Here is an 18,030-nt window from a genome sequence, read left to right as displayed (position 1 = left end):
TAAAGGACCTACATTTATTTCAATGTGTTAAGTTTTGGGTGCAAATGTAATGAATGTCTGGTTACCGTCCAGACAGAGCAAAAGCGTTCATCAAGGCTGAGAAGTTTTTTTGCGTTGTTAAGACTTTCAGTTCTTCCCAGTCTGACTGAATGGATAGCTTTCCATTTCCAGAGTATTCTTACAATTCTTTTGTAGAATGCTGCCATCTAAACTTGCCCTTTTGAACAATGTGGTTTTACCCCCCTCCCTTTTTTAGGCACTTTACAATCCCTTTGGATGAGCTGAGCTTTTCAGAAGTACTGTGGGAAATTACAAAAAGTGGGTATGAGTTTGGAAGCATTTTAAAGGATTAGATCAGATTATATAATGTGCTAGTGAGACCACATCTGGAGTAGTAAGTCCATTTCTAGTCACCAAGCTGTAAACAAAGACACGACACTACTGGATGCTGTGAAAAAGGGAGCAGCCAAGTGCACCCTGGGACCAAAGGCAAAGTCCTACTGTGGCAGGCTATGGGAATAAAGCCTGAGCAGAAATGGCTGTGTGGTGGCTTCACCGAAGTCTTTAAAACTCTTGAAGGCGTCGATAAAGCTGACCCAGCAGAATTCTTTCTATGAGACAGTGGATTGTGTACTCTGGGACCCTGGTGGTCTTCTCTCATTTTCCATATTTCTAATGTTCATCCCAGATGCATCACATTTGGGTGCAAACTGTCCCACGGTGCACTGCAGACCACAGTCTGAAGAGGCCAAGAGGCAAACAGCAGCGATGAAATCCCTAATATCCCAAACTGGATAAACTCCAAATGAGATGAACATGAGAAAGAAAAATAGGCAATGCTATACTTGAGTCTCCATTAAGAATACGAACAAAAGCATAACTGTCAACAAATGACTTCACCTCTCTGCCATCAGTCTGTGCTTTGTGAAGATGAGCACAATGCACTGCAACAGGATTACAGTTGGACTGTAGTGAAACAATAGGATAAGGGATCCTCCTGGGGCATTTGACAATGTCATGTTAGAAGGACAGCTTCAAACATATTGGACTGTAATCAAATTCTCCAGAAGGTGTGGACACAAACAGGCAGCGTAGCACACATGCAGCCTCGGGCAAGACGCCGTGAACTTTGTAACCAATCGACCGGTTGACTTGCTTAATGACCATTGATTCATTTTGTGCCTCATAATAACATTTTATCCCATTAGCAGAGCAGTCTGGTCTGTTTGGGCAACGTCAGTGCGTTTCTTTAGATAATAATGCATTGAAAATACTCACTAAGAGAGGAGAAAAAAACAAACGTAAGAGGAAGTGAAAAGGCTGCTCTGACGGGACTGGCACCACAAGGAGGAGCAGCCACCCCACGGCGTACCTGGCAGCTTACAAAAGGAAAATAAGATTTTGTGGTGATCTGTTTCAAAATGCAAGCAGTTATTTCCCAAATTGTCCTTCTTTATTTGCAATTTGTATGAACAGATGCCCCGATTTCATCTTAATAAAAACATGTTGATGTATATCTTTATATAGATTCCAGGCCTACTGTATTACTTATTCAAACGACACCTCTAGATTTACTTTTCTTGTTAAGGCCACTCAAGGAAAAGATATCTCTTACTTCTTATCTTCCCCAACACATAAACAGAAACTGATTTGCCTCCAGACATGATTACAAGATATGAAATTAAATGTTCCAGATGTACAGAACATCTGGGGAGAAACAAAACAAACAAATTAAAACACAAGAAAAAGAAAAAAACAACAAACAAAACAGAAGAGAAAAACACTTGGCCAGCATTTCAAACAACTTCTCTTCCAACCTGAGTGCTTAGGTAGTGTACACCGGCAGCTCCTGAACGACGCCAGGCTTTCCAGCTAATTTAACTTTTCCCACCATGGAGGGGTGTAGCATCATTAGCTGCCATCTCCCTGCGCATTAACGCCTGAACGGTTGGCTGCCGCAGTCGCTCTTTTATCTCGGACAGCTTCTTTAACAGGGCCGCAGTTTCTCGATGTAATGCCTTTCTAATGAGGCACACATCATGTTGATCACCTGAAGGAGAAAAAGAAAAGAAAAGACACAGAATATGTGCGGACGTTAATGACACAGCCAGAAAATGTCACTGGACTGCCTGGGATATCTCAAAACCTGAATATCAGCAGTTGCCTTGTGTTGCTCGAGTATTGTTATTTAAACAGTAGGATAGCCCTCACAAGTAAACTGCCATTCAAATACCCGCTGTACACAAACGCTCAAGGGCTCCGAGGTTTTAGATCCACTTTGATCTACGACATTGTAGTGATACATTTGCTTGGTAAAATGGGTGATTGTCTTTGCACTGAATGTCACAAGTAGTCCAGGTCATCTTAGATGCTCAAGCAGCGGTGGGTTTTCTGGTCCGTCTTAAGTGCATTCCAATAAGTTCTCTCTGAACAGGCCAGTCGGAGCCATGCTCGTTTCTCATTTTTGTATGAAGAACTTGAAAAAGTTTCCCTTTTATTATTCCTTGTGTTTATCAGGTAAGTACAAGCGGCTCCGAGTTTTGTGCCTCTCATGTGCTGGTGAAAACAGCGGCGAGAATCAGGCGCACAGAGATCTGAAAATTGCTTGGCAGTCGATTCCAAGAATTCCCGTCACACATGACGACGTGTCGATTCTGTGCATGATGATGTGCTTTACATTCCCTCTGGCAGGTCCGTCCCAAAAGCGTCCGTACTTGCCTTGGACGTCAGTGTGCCGCTGTCAAAGTGAAGCTCAGCATTTGCTTCTTGTCATTTTGTTTTTCTTTTAGTGGACGGCTAAGAGAGACCCTCCGAGCTCATTTTCTGTTTTCACTGCCATTAAGGCTTTCTTCAGTCTTAGCTGGGCCGCTGTCGCTTTGCCGGCTTTTACTCTGCTGAGTTTCTTCCAGGTACTGCTGCACAGCCTTAAGGACCGCATTCTCCACCAGCCTCTTGCTCAGGCTCACTAGTTCCGCATCGTCTGGCTCCACCACATTGTTTTCACCTAAATGTTACAACAGACAACAACAGGGCACTTAATTTCACCGTCACTTAGCACAGAACGCTCACTTGTCCATGCAAAGCCAAATAATCTAAACCTAAATCATCTGCTAAATAACAGACAGGTCTAAAATTAAGCAACAGCAATGCAACACGGTGGCTGTGACTTTCAGCTGCATACAAACTTGGGTCCGATTTCTGATAATTATACATTAAAAGTTCACAAATACACCAAGTATGTTAACGTCTGTGGCCTGCGCACGCTGCACTGACTTCTTTAAGCGCACAGCCGCAGTGAAACACGCAGACCTTTTAATATAACTGCACACAACCCGAGCTGAACGTCAGATCTGCCAGGCCGGGGGATTTCAGGGCCACTTAATAATTCTTTAATAACTCTTTGTATTTATATAGCGCTTTTCTCACTACTCAAAGCGCTTGGCAATTGCAGGTTAAGGGCCTTGCTCAAGGGCCCAATGGGGCAGAGTCCCTTTTGGCATTTTACGGGATTCAAACCGGCAACCTTCTGATTGCCAGTGCAGATCCCTAGCCTCAGAGCCACCACTCCGCCGACAACTTAGGCCTTTCTGGGCCTCTGACTGGAACATCAAATCAGTACAACAAAATAACTGAGTAACACAGTAGGGGAGCTCTGGAGTTCTAATTTTTAAATGAGGTCCTCCACATATCTGGCGAAAATGGCAAATGTTACGCCCAAAAAGGATAATCAGATACAATTCAGTCCCTTCATTACTTTTAAAATACTTGTCCCAATCTCCTGCTGCATGTTGTGTGCAGATTTGTTTTACTTGAAGACATTCCTTTTATTGGACTATTTTCCAAATTATATCACAGTCCATCGAGAGACACTCATGGAGAAGCCTGGCACCATAGCAGACTCTTGGGCTAATTGGTAATGCGATGGCAGCTCTTTCACAGCCAGTCATTTGCATTTACTGTATTAATCTTTAACATCGCACTTTACTTTGAATCCAACTTGTGACAGATAAAGTAACGCATTTTATGTGGTGACAAATTACTTCCTTTAAAACTAAAAATAATCAGTATGAGGCTAGTGGGGAAAATATGTGATGAAGTCAAGTGTAAGGAATGTCCATTCTGCCATTTCTCACATGAAAGTAAAAGGTTTAAATGAGGTTATCCTGTTGGCACACTGCAGGGTACAAAAGTAAAGAGCTCCCTGGTCAGTAAAACAAAACTCATGAAGGAGAAAACCCCCAAAGAACCATCACAGAGATAATAACAAGAGACCCATGAGGTGACTTGAGAAAGTTAATCCACTGAAGATTCACTGCGGTAGTCAGGTACATGAAACTCACCTGGGCTCACGGGGCCAGATACGAGTCTCCAATGAGACCACATGTCTGGGGACTGTGACGATGCGGGTTCAGCTCCATGCTCCCTTGAACCCAACACCATCAGTAATGTCACCGATGAGCTAGACGGTGAGGCAATAACAATGAGCAAGGGGATGGTGTAACAAAGTGCAAAGTACTTTTATTAAAAGATATCAAAAAAGGTGTCCAAATCAAGTGCAGCAGTGCAATGTTCAATAAATAAATCTATACTAATAAAAGGTAAAGCCCTCACTGACTGACTGACTCACTCATCACTAATTGTCCAACTTCCCGTGTAGGTAGAAGGCTGAAATTTGGCAGGCTCATTCCTTACAGCTTACTTACAAAAGTTAGGCAGGTTTCATTTCGAAATTCTACGCGTAATGGTCATAACTGGAACCTGTTTTTTGTCCATATACTCTAATGGAGGAGGTGGAGTCACGTATCGCGTCATCACGTATTATGCCTCCTACGTAATCACGTGAAGTGAAAACAAGAAAGAGATTTACAGCACGAGTCAAACGCGGGAACGAAGGTAAATGACGTTAATTGTTGAGTGTCTTTTAATACTGTGTAATTGTTGAGTGTCTTTTAATACTGTGTAAGCATACATATTAACAGATGTGCAATTAAACGTGTGCATTTATGGGGTGATTTCTCAGGCTTAAAGCTCAAAGTGATCACTCGAGTGAAGGCAGCTTCACAAAAAAACAGATCCTTAACAAACTGTTATTGGTATATTTTACCTCAATTTTAAAAGGTTTTCTTTTCTTCTTAATAAAAATTTAAAAGCAGAACTTCGCCGGTGCGAACCGCGGGGATTTGACCGACTGACACATACAGACATATTCATTAGTGCAGGTACTTCGGAAAGAAAGCACCGTGTAAACCTAAAGTTTAAATTAAGTTCATAGACCTACAAAAGGTTGCCATTGATTTCAGGCAAGATTGCTTTTCTCCTGTACAACGATACGTTGCATTCTCAAGAGTGTGCTTGCACAGCTTGGTCATATTACAACCGGAGTGCTGAACTGACAAACTGGCATACAAACAGAACAATCGTAAAAACAGGATTAAATAAAAAGGCTGCTTCCGTTGGCGAAGCAACGAAAAAGGAAGACCTTATATGACGTTCGTTTATAAAACAGCGGAGAGGCTGTGTGAAGTCAGCTACACAAAAAAACAGATCCTTAACAAATTCTTAGTGGTATATTTTACCTCAATTTAAAAAGGTTTTCTTTTCTTCTTAATAAAAATTTAAAAGCAGTACTTCGCCGGTGCCAAGCGCGGCGATTTCAGAGACTGACACATACAGATATATTCATGAGTGCAGGTACTATGGAAACAGAGCACCGTGTAAACCTAAAGTTTAAATTAAGTTCATAGACCTACAAAAGGTTCCCATTGATTTGAGGCAAGATTGCTTTTCTCCTGTACAACTATACGTTGCATTCTTAACAGTAAGCTTGCACGGCTTGGTCATATTCCAACCGGAGTGCTGAACTGACAATAGATAGATAGAGATATATATAGATATATATATATATATATATATATATAGATATATATATATATATAGATATAGATAAATAGATAGACACAGATATATATATATAGATATATATATATATATATATATATATATACAGATAGATAGACATATATATATATATATATATATATATATATATATATACAGATAGATATATGTGTATGTATGTAGATATGTGTATATATATGTAGATATGTAAATATGTATATGTATATAAATGTGTCTATATGTGTATATATGTATATATATATATATATATATGTGTGTGTATGTATGTATGTGTGTATATGTATGTGTATATATATGTTGATATATGTATATATATGTGGATGTGTATATGTATATGTATATATATATATATATGTATGTATGTAGATATGTGTATATGTAGATATGTATATATAAGTATATATGTTTATGTATATATATGTTTACATAACCTCTTTAACACACTACTTCTCCGCTGCGAATCACGGGTATTTTGCTAGTAATCCATAAAAGAAACGTGTGGAGGTTAAAATAGAAAAACACAATCCTTTAAAAACAACGAGGTACAAACACAATGCAGGAAGCTGTCCTTTTAAAATCCGATGCATCCTTCTACTACTGCTGGTGGCTTCCCTGTTTCACCCAAATGGGTCCCGTAACAGAGGAGTCACCCTAGTTGCAGCTGACATGCTCTGCCTACTTTGACTGTTCGGTTTTGCCTTACTGATCCCTGGCTCCGGCAGGCTCCTCCAAACAGTGACTTAGGATTCCCCAACGACCAGGGCTCACACGCAGGAGAATCCACATCCCAAGTCCTGACTCCCGTTGCCATCCGCGGAGAGTCATCCGCCTTCTGGTCACTCCCGTCCTTCCTGAAACACACTCTGCGGGAGCGACCACTACTTCTGCTCCTCAGGTGTCGGCCAAACACTCAAGCACCCTGCTCAGCTGCAACGCGAGCCTGCCTGCACTCGCTCACTCTTCTGCACCGTCTTTCTCTCTCTCTCACTCCATTCCTGCAACCTGCTTTTCTTTCTTTCACCTCGTTCTCTTTTTCTTCCTTATCATCCTCCTAACCGGCTCGCGCTTCCCTTTATGCCGAGAGGACATAGCAGCTGCAGCACATTAGCCACAGGAACAATCACGGATGTGAGCATTTCTCACCTGTGCACTTACGTGAGAGACGCCCACACCGCAGATCGCCCTGCGGCTCGCTACAGCCACCATGCCCCCTCGCTGAGCCACGAGCGCAGTGATTATTTATTTTAAACACGAACTGGCCTTTGCTGGGAGAGCTGTGGACCCATAACACGACAGGGACAACTCGTGAAAATGTGGGCAGTGAATAGTGGAGGAACCCTGCACTGCAAAGGCTGAGCCCAAAAACACCTGCCAACAATTTCTAAAGTCGGCGCATTTCAAACCACTGCCGGGGTCTCAGGGAGAAAGCCAACGAAAGTGAGCAGAAGATTGGATGCTGAGAGAAAATGAAAAGTTAAAACTGCTGTTATTATTTCAGGAGCTCAGTAGCACAAGGTCGTCTTCTTCTTTTGGCTGCTCCCATTAGGGGTTGCCACAGTGGATCGTCTTCTTCCATATCTTTCTGTCCTCTGCATCTTGCTCTGTTACACCCATCACCTGCATGTCCTCTCTCACCACATCCATAAACCTCCTCTTAGGCCTTCCTCTTTCCTGGCAGCTCTATCCTTGGCATCCTTATCCGAATATACCCAGCATCTCTCCTCTGCACATGGCCAAACTAACGCAATCTCGCCTCTCTGACTTTGTCTCCCAACCGTCCAACTTGAGCCGACCCTCCAATGTACTCATTTCTAATCCTATCCATCATCGTCACACCCAATGCAAATCTTAGCATCTTTAACTCTGCTACCTCCAGCTCTGTCTCCTGCTTTCTGGTCAGTGCCACCGTCTCCAACCCATATAACATAGCTGGTCTCACTACCATCTTGTAGACCTTCCCTTTCACTCTTGCTGATACCCGTCTGTCACAAATTACTCCTGACACTCTTCTCCACCCATTCCACCCTGCCTGCACTCTCTTTTCTTCCTCTCTTCCACAATCCCCATTACTTTGTACTGTTGATCCCAAGTATTTAAACTCATCCACCTTCGCCAACTCTAAGGTAACTGGAGTTTAATGATTAACACTAGAATTACCAGAGCCTACGAAAAAACTTGTATATCCGGCCCACCTTAAATCACTTCTTAAAACCTTTCTCACCTCTCCGCCAGCGTCTTTTGTCATCTAAATGTACTGATAAAGACAAGCTGCCAGCAGTCGGCTATTCCATCCCCCCAACGACTTAGAACGTAAACAAGCTTTTCCCAGCTAATGCCTTGATTGATTATCTGGGAGTGAAGTGGAGTTTTAGAGTAGAAATAATAAGATTGTTATTTGGAACACACGCATTTCATATGTGTTGCATTTCTACAGTAATCTGTGTAAACACATTGTTAAAACAGAAACGGTTTACAATATTCTAGTAGCAAATGACAAAATGTAGGCATAAACTATATAATGTATGAAGCCTGAAGTCCAAATATCAAAGAAACACTTTCACAAAAGGTACAAAAAAAAGCCACCGCCAAAAAAACCTGTCTTAGTGTGAGACATTGATGTGAATTACCTATCACTGCTTCCGTGGCGTAACAGTATCAGTCGCTGACTGGGAATCAGAAGGTCATGAGTTCGATCCTGCACAACTCCCATTTGAGAAGTGTTCTTATTTTCACTATTTTAGAATAAAATGATACATTTGATTTCAGTCTGTAACAGCCGGTGTAATTTATGATATTTGTAAAGGTTAGCTATATTTTTTTAAAATTCACTTTTCATTGTCTCAGTCGCGTTCAGGATCCATCCCTACCGCCCCCCACCTGACACTGCTGTTTTTACATAAAGACGCGCTATAGTTCTGCAGTGTATCACGATACATACGACCACGTGTTTTTTTCCCCCAGTATTGCCAGTCCCCACGTGTTGCTGTATGCTGTTTCTTTTGTACTCCAGGACATGCAGAGGAAAGCATAGTAAACAGCAGTAACTTCAGCGCTATATGCAATCATCAGACACTCCCCATCTGATACTGCTGTTTTCACATAAAGACGCGCTAAAGCTCTGCAGTGTACTTGTGACTGCATTGTCGTACCAATGCTTGCGAACTGAAGTGTCTGCATGCACTTTTCGTGGCATTATATGTGTATTTTTTGAGCATGCCCATGTAGCTCAAACACAGGAACATATGTTGATGTAAAAGTATAACAAAACAAGTGCACTTTTATTCAAGACTATAACCGAAGAAAAAAGAAAGCAATTTACAGTAAGTAGAATGCTAAGAACTGCTGATTTCCATTCTGTGCTATATAACTGTTAATATTTGAATCTGATGATTGCATATAGCGCTGTCTGATTTAGTGTGCGCAAGAACATGCAGGTGGCCAGTTGCTGAGTGCTACAACGCACATTTTAAAAAAAGAAAGAGACAAATATATGTGACGTTTTGAAGAAATCATTTTATGACGCGAATAGTACCAATCAGAAAACATCGTCGAAGTAATGCAATATTATTTGAAAACGAACAGCGTCAGGTTGGGTGTGAAGTTATACTGGCGCTGTTTGAGTCAGATCAGAAGCTGAATAAGCTGAAAAAGCTCCTGTTCTGACTCTAAGTAAAAAAGCATGAATTAATCAACAGAAATAACCGCGATTGACATTTTAAAGTTAACGATTTACAGTGCATACCAATTTATAAATTCAATGTCCGTTTGAGGGAAAAAAAACACTTTCTTCAAAGCTGGGAATCGAACTCGCGTCTCTGTGGCACAGTAAGGCAGTGGTGCTCCAAGTCAGCAAACCGTCCTTATAACTTATTTATTCAAGATCCATAACACACAGACAGACAGAGCACTGCGTAATACAGAGACAGACAGGCAGAGATATACAAATAAACAGGGAAGGCACATGTACTGAAAGAAAAAAAAATGTGATGTGATGTTAGAGCGGGTGAGCTTATTCAGTGCTGCAGAAACAACGCGCATGTTGATTTTTTTTTTCTTTCAGTGAATGTGCCTTCCCTGTTTGTTTGTATATCTCTGCCTGTCTGTCTCTGTATTACGCAGTGCTCTGTCTGTCTGTGTGTTATGGATCTTGAAAAAAATAAGTTATAAGGACAGTTGTTCATGTTAATTGCAGTCTCAATTGTTAAAAAAATATTTTAAAAGGAGCATCCCACATGAAAATATAACGATCTCATTAACTGACAGTGCATACCAATTTACAAATTTTATGTCCGTTTGAGGTTAAAAAGAAAAAAAAGAAGTAACACTTTATCCCCAGCGGGGAATTGAACTCATGTTTGTGAGGCAGAGAAAAGCTACTCGGTCTGAGAGGCAAATCTTAGCGCGCTACGCCACGGAAGCTGTTACAAGGTATGTGAAACTTTTGTGGAAGTGTTTATTTGATCTTAGGAACTCGGACTTTACACATTCTATAGTTTATGCCTACATTTTGTAACATTTATTACTAAAATATGAAAAAGTTTCTGTTTTAGCAATGTGTTTACACAGATTAGTGTAGAAACGGATCACGCATGAAATGCATGTATTCCAAATGGCGATCTATTATTTCTATTCTAAAACTCCAGCAGTTCAGTCACTCCCAGGTAATCAAACAAGCCATGAGCTGGGAAAACTTAGTGAACGTTCTGCGACGGTGGGGGATGGAACAGCCGGCTGCTCGCTGCTCCTCTTAATCGGCACATTTAGAAGACAAAAGAGAGGTGAGAACGGTTTTAAGGTGGGCCGGATCTACGAGTTTTTTCATAGACTCTGGTAATTCTAGTGTTAATCTGCACGTTGTAATGAGTGCAGTGACAGAAGAGACACAAACACACACACATTTGTGACATGCGCTTCTGTCTGCTATGACGTCTTTCTGTTATTTTTGACTATTGCACTATTATATGGTATAACAGCAGCAAGAACAGTTTAGATAGGCATTTTGGCCTGGGTGAGTGTTAATGTAATAATGTGCACTACTATGTGATCAATCACTGCAGGGCAGGTTTCTATTTCCAGTTAGCCAGTAATGTTAACTTAACTCTAGTTTGTCATTTGACGTGCAGTCAGACGATGGGTGCTGTTCAGTCTTGTCCAGGCGTTACTGGGGGTGTTACACAGATTTGTTCTCCTGTGGCTCTTCGTTATCAGCTCTCTCTCATTTACTTCAAATTCATATTTTGCAGTTCATATTTTAATGAATACAGCTGCCAAATCTTTCAACCTTACATTGACTCGTAAATGAAGAGCAGCGAGCACACACAGCACCTGAGACAACGTATCACTCACTTGACGTCGTCCAATGCCAGTGTATAATCAATGTGATGCTACAGAAAGCTTTTTCCTTTGTATTGGGTTATGTTTATTTTTAACAAATGCAATGTGCTCCTCACGCACGAGACCCACATTTATATGTTTAATAGACCTGCCTAATTAGAAGCAGGTTAACAAGAGCAGCGCTGCTCTCTGCAGTTCAAATTCAACACCCTACTTTAAAAGAGCGCTACCTTCATGCACCGTTGGATTGGTTTTGAAATGTAAATGTGAAGATATTTGCTAACCAAATGAACTTGATGGACTTCAAGCGTATTTATGTTCATCTGTTTTTCTAGTAATGATCTCTATATTGCACACTTACAGTAGCAGTTATTAAAATGGTGGCTTGAGACTAAAACAGACTGGACAAAATATCTGTGGCACGTCTGATGCGAAGTGTGCTGAAATTTGTCTTACACCAATCAAAACTCTATTACATACTGGCATATCTTATTTTCACTTCATTCCACCTTCCAAGATCCATCTCTACAAAGATTCAACAGAAAGTTCCAAGTCTTGCTGCTTGATTTCCAACTTGGACTGAATGTGTTGACCACATTTGACTTCAGCTGCTGCCTCAATGACACTTGCTTCTTGTCACCTACTCCACTGTTAACCTTGAGAACTTTGACACCAAAATATTTTCAACCTAAGAAATAACAAAGGTCTTCAACAATTGGTGTCTTTGCTGCTCTAACATTTTGCTGAACCTCTGTCCAATTTTCTGTCTAGCAGTAAAGTGACATGAATTGTAACATAGAAATCAAAACTAAACACTCTCATCTTTACTTTGGCGTTCATAAACTTATTCATGCATTATCTCCCTAAAATGGCTTCTACTGAAATTTGCTCTGCTACACTTGATCTAGGTGCCACTAGATGATGCATACATAGCGTACACATCAATGGAAATTATGACTAAGCTCTATAATGCACTCGTAAAGAACTTGTCTGGAGAACTGTGCACAGTTGTGGTCTTCATATTACAGAACAGCACAAGAGAAAGTCCAGAGGATAGCGACTAGGCTGATTCCAGGACTGAGAGGTATGAGCTATGAGGAGAGAATGAGGGAGTCCAACCCTTTCTGTTTAAGCAAACTGAGGTAAAGAGGTGACGTGAGTGAAGTTTTAAAATTATGAATGAAATTACTATGGTGGATCCCAGGTATTACTTAAAACTAAGTTCTTCAATACAAACTGCAACACAGATCGAAACTTGTCAAGGATAAAGTTCGCACAGACACTAGGAAGCTCTTCTTCAGGCAGAGTAACACAGACACATGGAATAAATTGCCAGGACTGTAGATGGTTCATGCTGTGAGCAGTGGAATATAAAATTATGGTTTATAATTTCTTGTTTCCCCTTTGATCGTCTCTGTTATGCCTCACACACTGCTTGTTTGATGTTGCCTCAGTTGTGACCAATGAAAACGAAAGGAAGCCTTACCATGGTGTTCTTGAGGGAAACAGTAAACTCTGACTGTGTGACGGCACACAGTTGCCTACTGTCTACTACAAATATGCGGAAGTGGCGAAACGTTTCCATCTTTTAAAGACTACATACACCATAGCTACAAACCAGATGATCGAAACATCCTTTTACTAAACATGTCCTATAAAACAAAGACGGAAACTGAAATATGTACACCAACAAAATGAAGAGAAACAGATTTCTATGTCGGTGGTGATGTAGGTTTCCTGGTTATTCAGTACTTTCATGTTAGGCAATTCGATAACACAATGAAACAAACTGCCTTACACAACCAACTTCTACCCTCTCTCAATATGACGGCAAGTTTCCTGAAATGAGAGTCACATTAACTTCGCTGGCTCTACAAAATCTGAAATGTATTTCTTTGTCACTGACTTATGATGTCCTTATTTAAAATTGCACAAAGTCAGTTTCTGTGTCTGCATTTGCTGCCTCTTCACTTGGTAAGGATCTCTGTCCATCTTGCATATTTGAAAGCGAAGAGCTGCTTTGCTGATACTGTAGCAGCTTTTCCTTCTAGTAACGGAGTGGATTACTCTCGAATTCTCCTGCACTTTCCCAGCTGTTATTTGCAATCTATAAATGTTTATAACTCTAAACAGAATTACTTAAACTGGACTGTGTACAAAGATTCAGCTCTTTAATGAGTTGAAGAACAATTTCTCTGTGAAGACTCTGAGAACTTTACTTCTGCGACCCTGACTGCCACAAAGCCCTGTCCTTTTATGATGGCCATGTCTAGACCACTGCAGCCAGATGTTCTGATTCTAAGACTGATGCACTTGAGCTGCTGCCTGTGTGTTAAGCACATTTCTGTAATTCATGAATGTTATCTCTCTGACACACTCTGGGTTCCTGGTGCTGTTTAACAGAAGCCTATAATTTACAAATGGACAAAGACAAACAAGGTGCCTTAGTGTATGCTATGAATAATTCATCCACTTTTTAAACATTTTTGCAAAATAATTCTCAAGTGTCAAATTCATTTCAATATTCTGATATGAAAATTAAATGAACAGGTAAAACTATACAAATAAACACATTAGTCTTGCTCTTAAGCAGCACGAACAGTTAATTACTTTGCTGTATGTTCATTGTCAGAGGCAACACAGCAACAATTCACTTCAGTGGCACTACTAATTCTGTCATCTCGCAAAATAACTGTGATCTAATATGCCTGATATTTATTTTCTCCAATAACAACATGGCTGACCTTAGTGTGCTGTGCTGGCAACAGCAATAATATCTGTCAACAATGAACCACACGCTGTTTGAAGAATTCTTCAGATTCAAATGATCTAAGCGTCACACAAGGCCAGGAATTATCTGTCTTTTGTCAAATTTCACAGGAATGCACCTTTGTAGTTCTCCGACAATCAGAACAAGGCAAGTCAATAAGTAAATCATTTTAATTTACTGGTTTAAAATCACGAGGCGCCATTAGTTATCTGGCCTCCTTTAAGAGTCACAAAATAAAACTGAATACACAAAAAAGACTTACGTCGACAGGCCCAGCAAATATTCTATTAAATAATTTACTGCATAGACTTTACTGCTATAAAGATTTCCTTGCTTTCTATGGAAATATAAAAATATTTTATTTTTATGTTTACGCCACTGAAATACAAAACATATTAAAAAGCAAAGTAAAATTTATAACCAGCTTAAGTATGGAAAGAAAATGATACATCATATAAAAGTTGACTAAAGTCTGTAGGATAATGGCTATAATTGGAGAAATGTTTGTATTATGGGAGATTTTTTTTTGAGGACCATTTAAGGAATCTATGCATTTTATTTGAATTAAATTAATTCTTTTTTGGGAGTCCCACAACTTTATTTCAGTCACATATGACCAATAAAATCTTAATACAAGGAAGACAAATTTGTGCATTTTTGAATAAAATCGTGTCACTTAAAAATGTTTTATATACAGTATATGTATATATGTATATATATTTATTTTAGCCACCTTAATGCTACACAGTCCTCGACACGTTACAAAAACCCCAAAGTGGGTGGGAAGGTGATTTGACAGAAATGACATTAGCAACAGAGTGGAATTGAACCTGCGATCTTAACACTAGAATTACCAGAGCCAACGAAAAAACTCATAAATCCGGCCCACCTTAAATTCCTTTGCACCTCTCCATCAGCGTCTTTTGTCTTGTAAATGTATCAATAAGCCCAAGCAGCAAGCAGCCTGCTATACCATTAGTATAGTATAGTATAGTAGTGAGCTGCTTATTGTTATTATTGTTATTAACAAACATCGTCAGATCAGCTATAAACGTATGACATTTCTAAAAGTTAGCTTTTTTCAGTTTTATTCTCTCAATCACGATCACGCTGTACCCCCCCCCCCCCAACTCCGCCCCTCCTGATCTGATTCTAAGTAACAGCGCCAGCATAAATTCACACCGATCTGATGCTGTTCGTTTTCAAATAATATTGCATTAGTGCAATGATGTTTTCTGATTGGTACTATTCAGGTCATAAAATGATTTCTTCAAAATGTCACATATATTGTCTTTCTTTCAGGTGTGTAATAGGAACCACAGCACAGAGAGAAGTGTGCGCACTGCAACAGGTACACACATCGTAAATGTAGGAAGGATGGTCCTTGTGTGTGTGTGAACTGTTAACATTTGAATTTGATGACTGCATACAGCGCTGAACTGACCTCTCTGTACTATTCCTTCCTCTGCATGTCCTGGAGTACAAAAGAAACAGCAACATACAGCAACATGGAGACTGGCAAGAGCGGGGAAAAAAAAAAACACTCGGTCACTGATTATAACCGCAAGATGTTATGCGAATGAATGAATATGAATAATATGAATAATGTTGCATCCATGCCACAATGTTTTTTGAAATGTACTATATAGGTCATAAAATAAATAATTCCAAATATCATATATAACTATGTCTTGTTTTTTTCTTTGACATCATAGGAACACTCAATATAACTGAATAAAAAAAAAATCAAGTGACGGTGAGATACGAAGAAGGCCGATTCACCAGCGTTTGTGTGTCAGCTTTTATCCCTCCAGATCAGAGAATGTCCGGTTCCATTGCCTCAAAATGCCACTCACATCTACAGTTACTCCCAGTTTCAAATAAAAACTAACAGTGTCAGATCCTTAGGGCGGTAGTATGACTGAGAGAATAAAAGTGAAAAAATACAAAAAACTTAACTTTCACAAGTCCTATAAATGTACACCGTCTGTTACAGACGCAAACCAAATGTATGTGTATACTGTATAATATTAACAATAAGAGCAGCTTACTACTGAAAACGGCAAATATAGGAGGCAGTGGGGATCAAACCAGGGACTTCTGATTACAAGTCAGCACATCTTACCGCTACGCCACGGAAGCTGTTGTATCGTCCTTGAACCTTTTGTGAAAGTGTTTATTTGATCTTTGGACTTCAGGCTTTACACATTATATATTGTATGCCTACATTTTGTCATTTATTACTAAAATATGGGATTAATAAAGTATCTATCTATCTAAAATATGAAAAACGTTTCTGTTTTAACAATGTGTTTGCACAGATTATTGTAGAAACTGAACACACATGAAATGCATTTGCTCCAAATAACGATCTATTATTTCCACTCTAAAACTCCAGCACTTCGCTCCCAGATAATCAATCAAGGCATGAGCTGGAAGGAGTTTGTGCAGGTTCTGCGGCGGTGGGGGATGGAATAGCAGGCTGCTTGCTGCTCGTCTTTATCGGCACATTTACAGGACAAAAGACGCCGACAGAGAGATGCGAACGGATTTAAGGTGGGCTGGATCTACGAGTTTTTTCATAGGCTCTAGTAATTCTAATGTTAAAGTGAAACGTAACATTCGTTCCTGTTCATTTCTCATTTCAGAAAATCCCAAACGCAGTGAAACTTTACACGTGTGAAGTACTGTAAATATGAGTTTGTCTACTGGAGAAGTGAACCATCAATCTTTCTTAGAAAAGCCCAACACATTATCCAGTGAGCCAATATCGCCAAATCAAAGAAAAGAGAATTTTGATAATTTGTATATAAATGAGTAAAATGTGGTAAAAAAAAAAAAAAAAAAAGTTTGTGTATACTTGTCTCAAACCTTCAACCGTTTGATTGAACATCCAACACACTAACCACTTGACCAAAATGATTTTCTTTTTAAATGGAGTTGTCTACATTAGTCTTGAACCTTTGACCAATTGATCGAAAGTCCAACATGCTAACCACTTGGCCAACACTGCTAATTTTTCATATATGTGCGTTGGCTAAAAGCACTATGCATATATATGTAATTGCTAAAAGTTTAATACAAAGAAATGAGAAATTTAAATTTGACATAATTAATGTACAGATCCCGGATTAAAACTGATGAAATATTGCATTGTCACCGGAGATCACCATGCATGCACAGTTTGAAGGAAATCAGTTCGGTAAAAATGCGTAAAAAATTGATTGCAAAATTTGATCCAGACAAGCAGAGAAGGCGATTTGAATAAAATCATGTAATAATAAAACCTACTGACATTAACAAATCAAAAAACATATCATGCTAAGAGTTTCAGACAACTTTGTCTTCCAGTTAACATAAATATTATTCTGTAAAATAGCAGAATGAAGGATGGATGTATTTTTCCGGTTTACTCCATCTAGCTGAATACAGTAAGGAGGTTCGAGTTCCAAGTTATTCTGTCAGCTTTAGTGGTGACACTGGCAATTGATTTGTCAACTTCAGTGAACACATCTGCGCTCAACAGCACACCTGGACTGCTTACTTCTCACAAAGTTAAACAATAAAAGAATCTTTGAGCTTGTCTGTTGGCATTAGGCCTTCACAATTATCAATCTGGAAAATATCCATTTGTATCATGTGATTCTATGGCTGCACACCTTGGTGTTTTTCTTCTCTAATGTGCTCTTTATAAACATCTGTTTAATATCTTAAGGGACATGTACTGTATAAGAATGGACACCCAGAGAATCCAGCAGAGTTTGTCATTGGGCACACACAGCAGGAGTCAACCTTGGCAGGGCAGATTAACCTAACATGCATGTCCTTGGGGATGATTTGTACAAACTCCACAAAGACTGTGGCCGGGTGTGGGAATGGAACCCTGAATGGTGGATCTGTGAGGCAGCAGCCTATAAATGTTTACAGCTCTAAAGGGTGGAACACCAATGTAATATCTCACTTTGGCTCATTAATCCCCAGAGATGTGCAGGGTGGTGAACTGATAA

The 18,030-nt window shown here is 39.8% G+C and overlaps 2 protein-coding genes across 3 annotated transcripts in view; one reads left to right on the top strand and one right to left on the bottom strand.

Annotated features, from left to right (window-relative positions):
* The window catches only part of LOC114647575 (solute carrier family 35 member D3), a 1,087,183-nt gene that overhangs the window by 473,092 nt on the left and 596,061 nt on the right, over positions 1-18,030 (top strand). The window lies entirely within an intron of this gene.
* LOC114642519 (A-kinase anchor protein 7) overlaps positions 1,432-18,030 on the bottom strand; it is a 292,389-nt gene continuing 275,790 nt past the window's right edge. Inside the window, exon 8 of one of the 2 annotated variants that reach the window (XM_051924153.1) lies at positions 1,432-2,050. In XM_051924153.1, coding sequence (XP_051780113.1) covers positions 1,878-2,050 — 173 coding nt within the window. In that variant the 3' untranslated portion in view covers positions 1,432-1,877. Of the gene's footprint in view, positions 3,005-18,030 lie in introns of both variants that reach the window. The other variant, XM_051924151.1, reaches the window with a different exon arrangement.

Source organism: Erpetoichthys calabaricus, chromosome 3 (assembly GCF_900747795.2).
Source record: "Erpetoichthys calabaricus chromosome 3, fErpCal1.3, whole genome shotgun sequence".
In the NCBI taxonomy this organism is placed as follows: Eukaryota; Metazoa; Chordata; class Cladistia; order Polypteriformes; family Polypteridae; genus Erpetoichthys; species Erpetoichthys calabaricus.
This window is presented reverse-complemented; position numbering and strand designations above follow the sequence as displayed.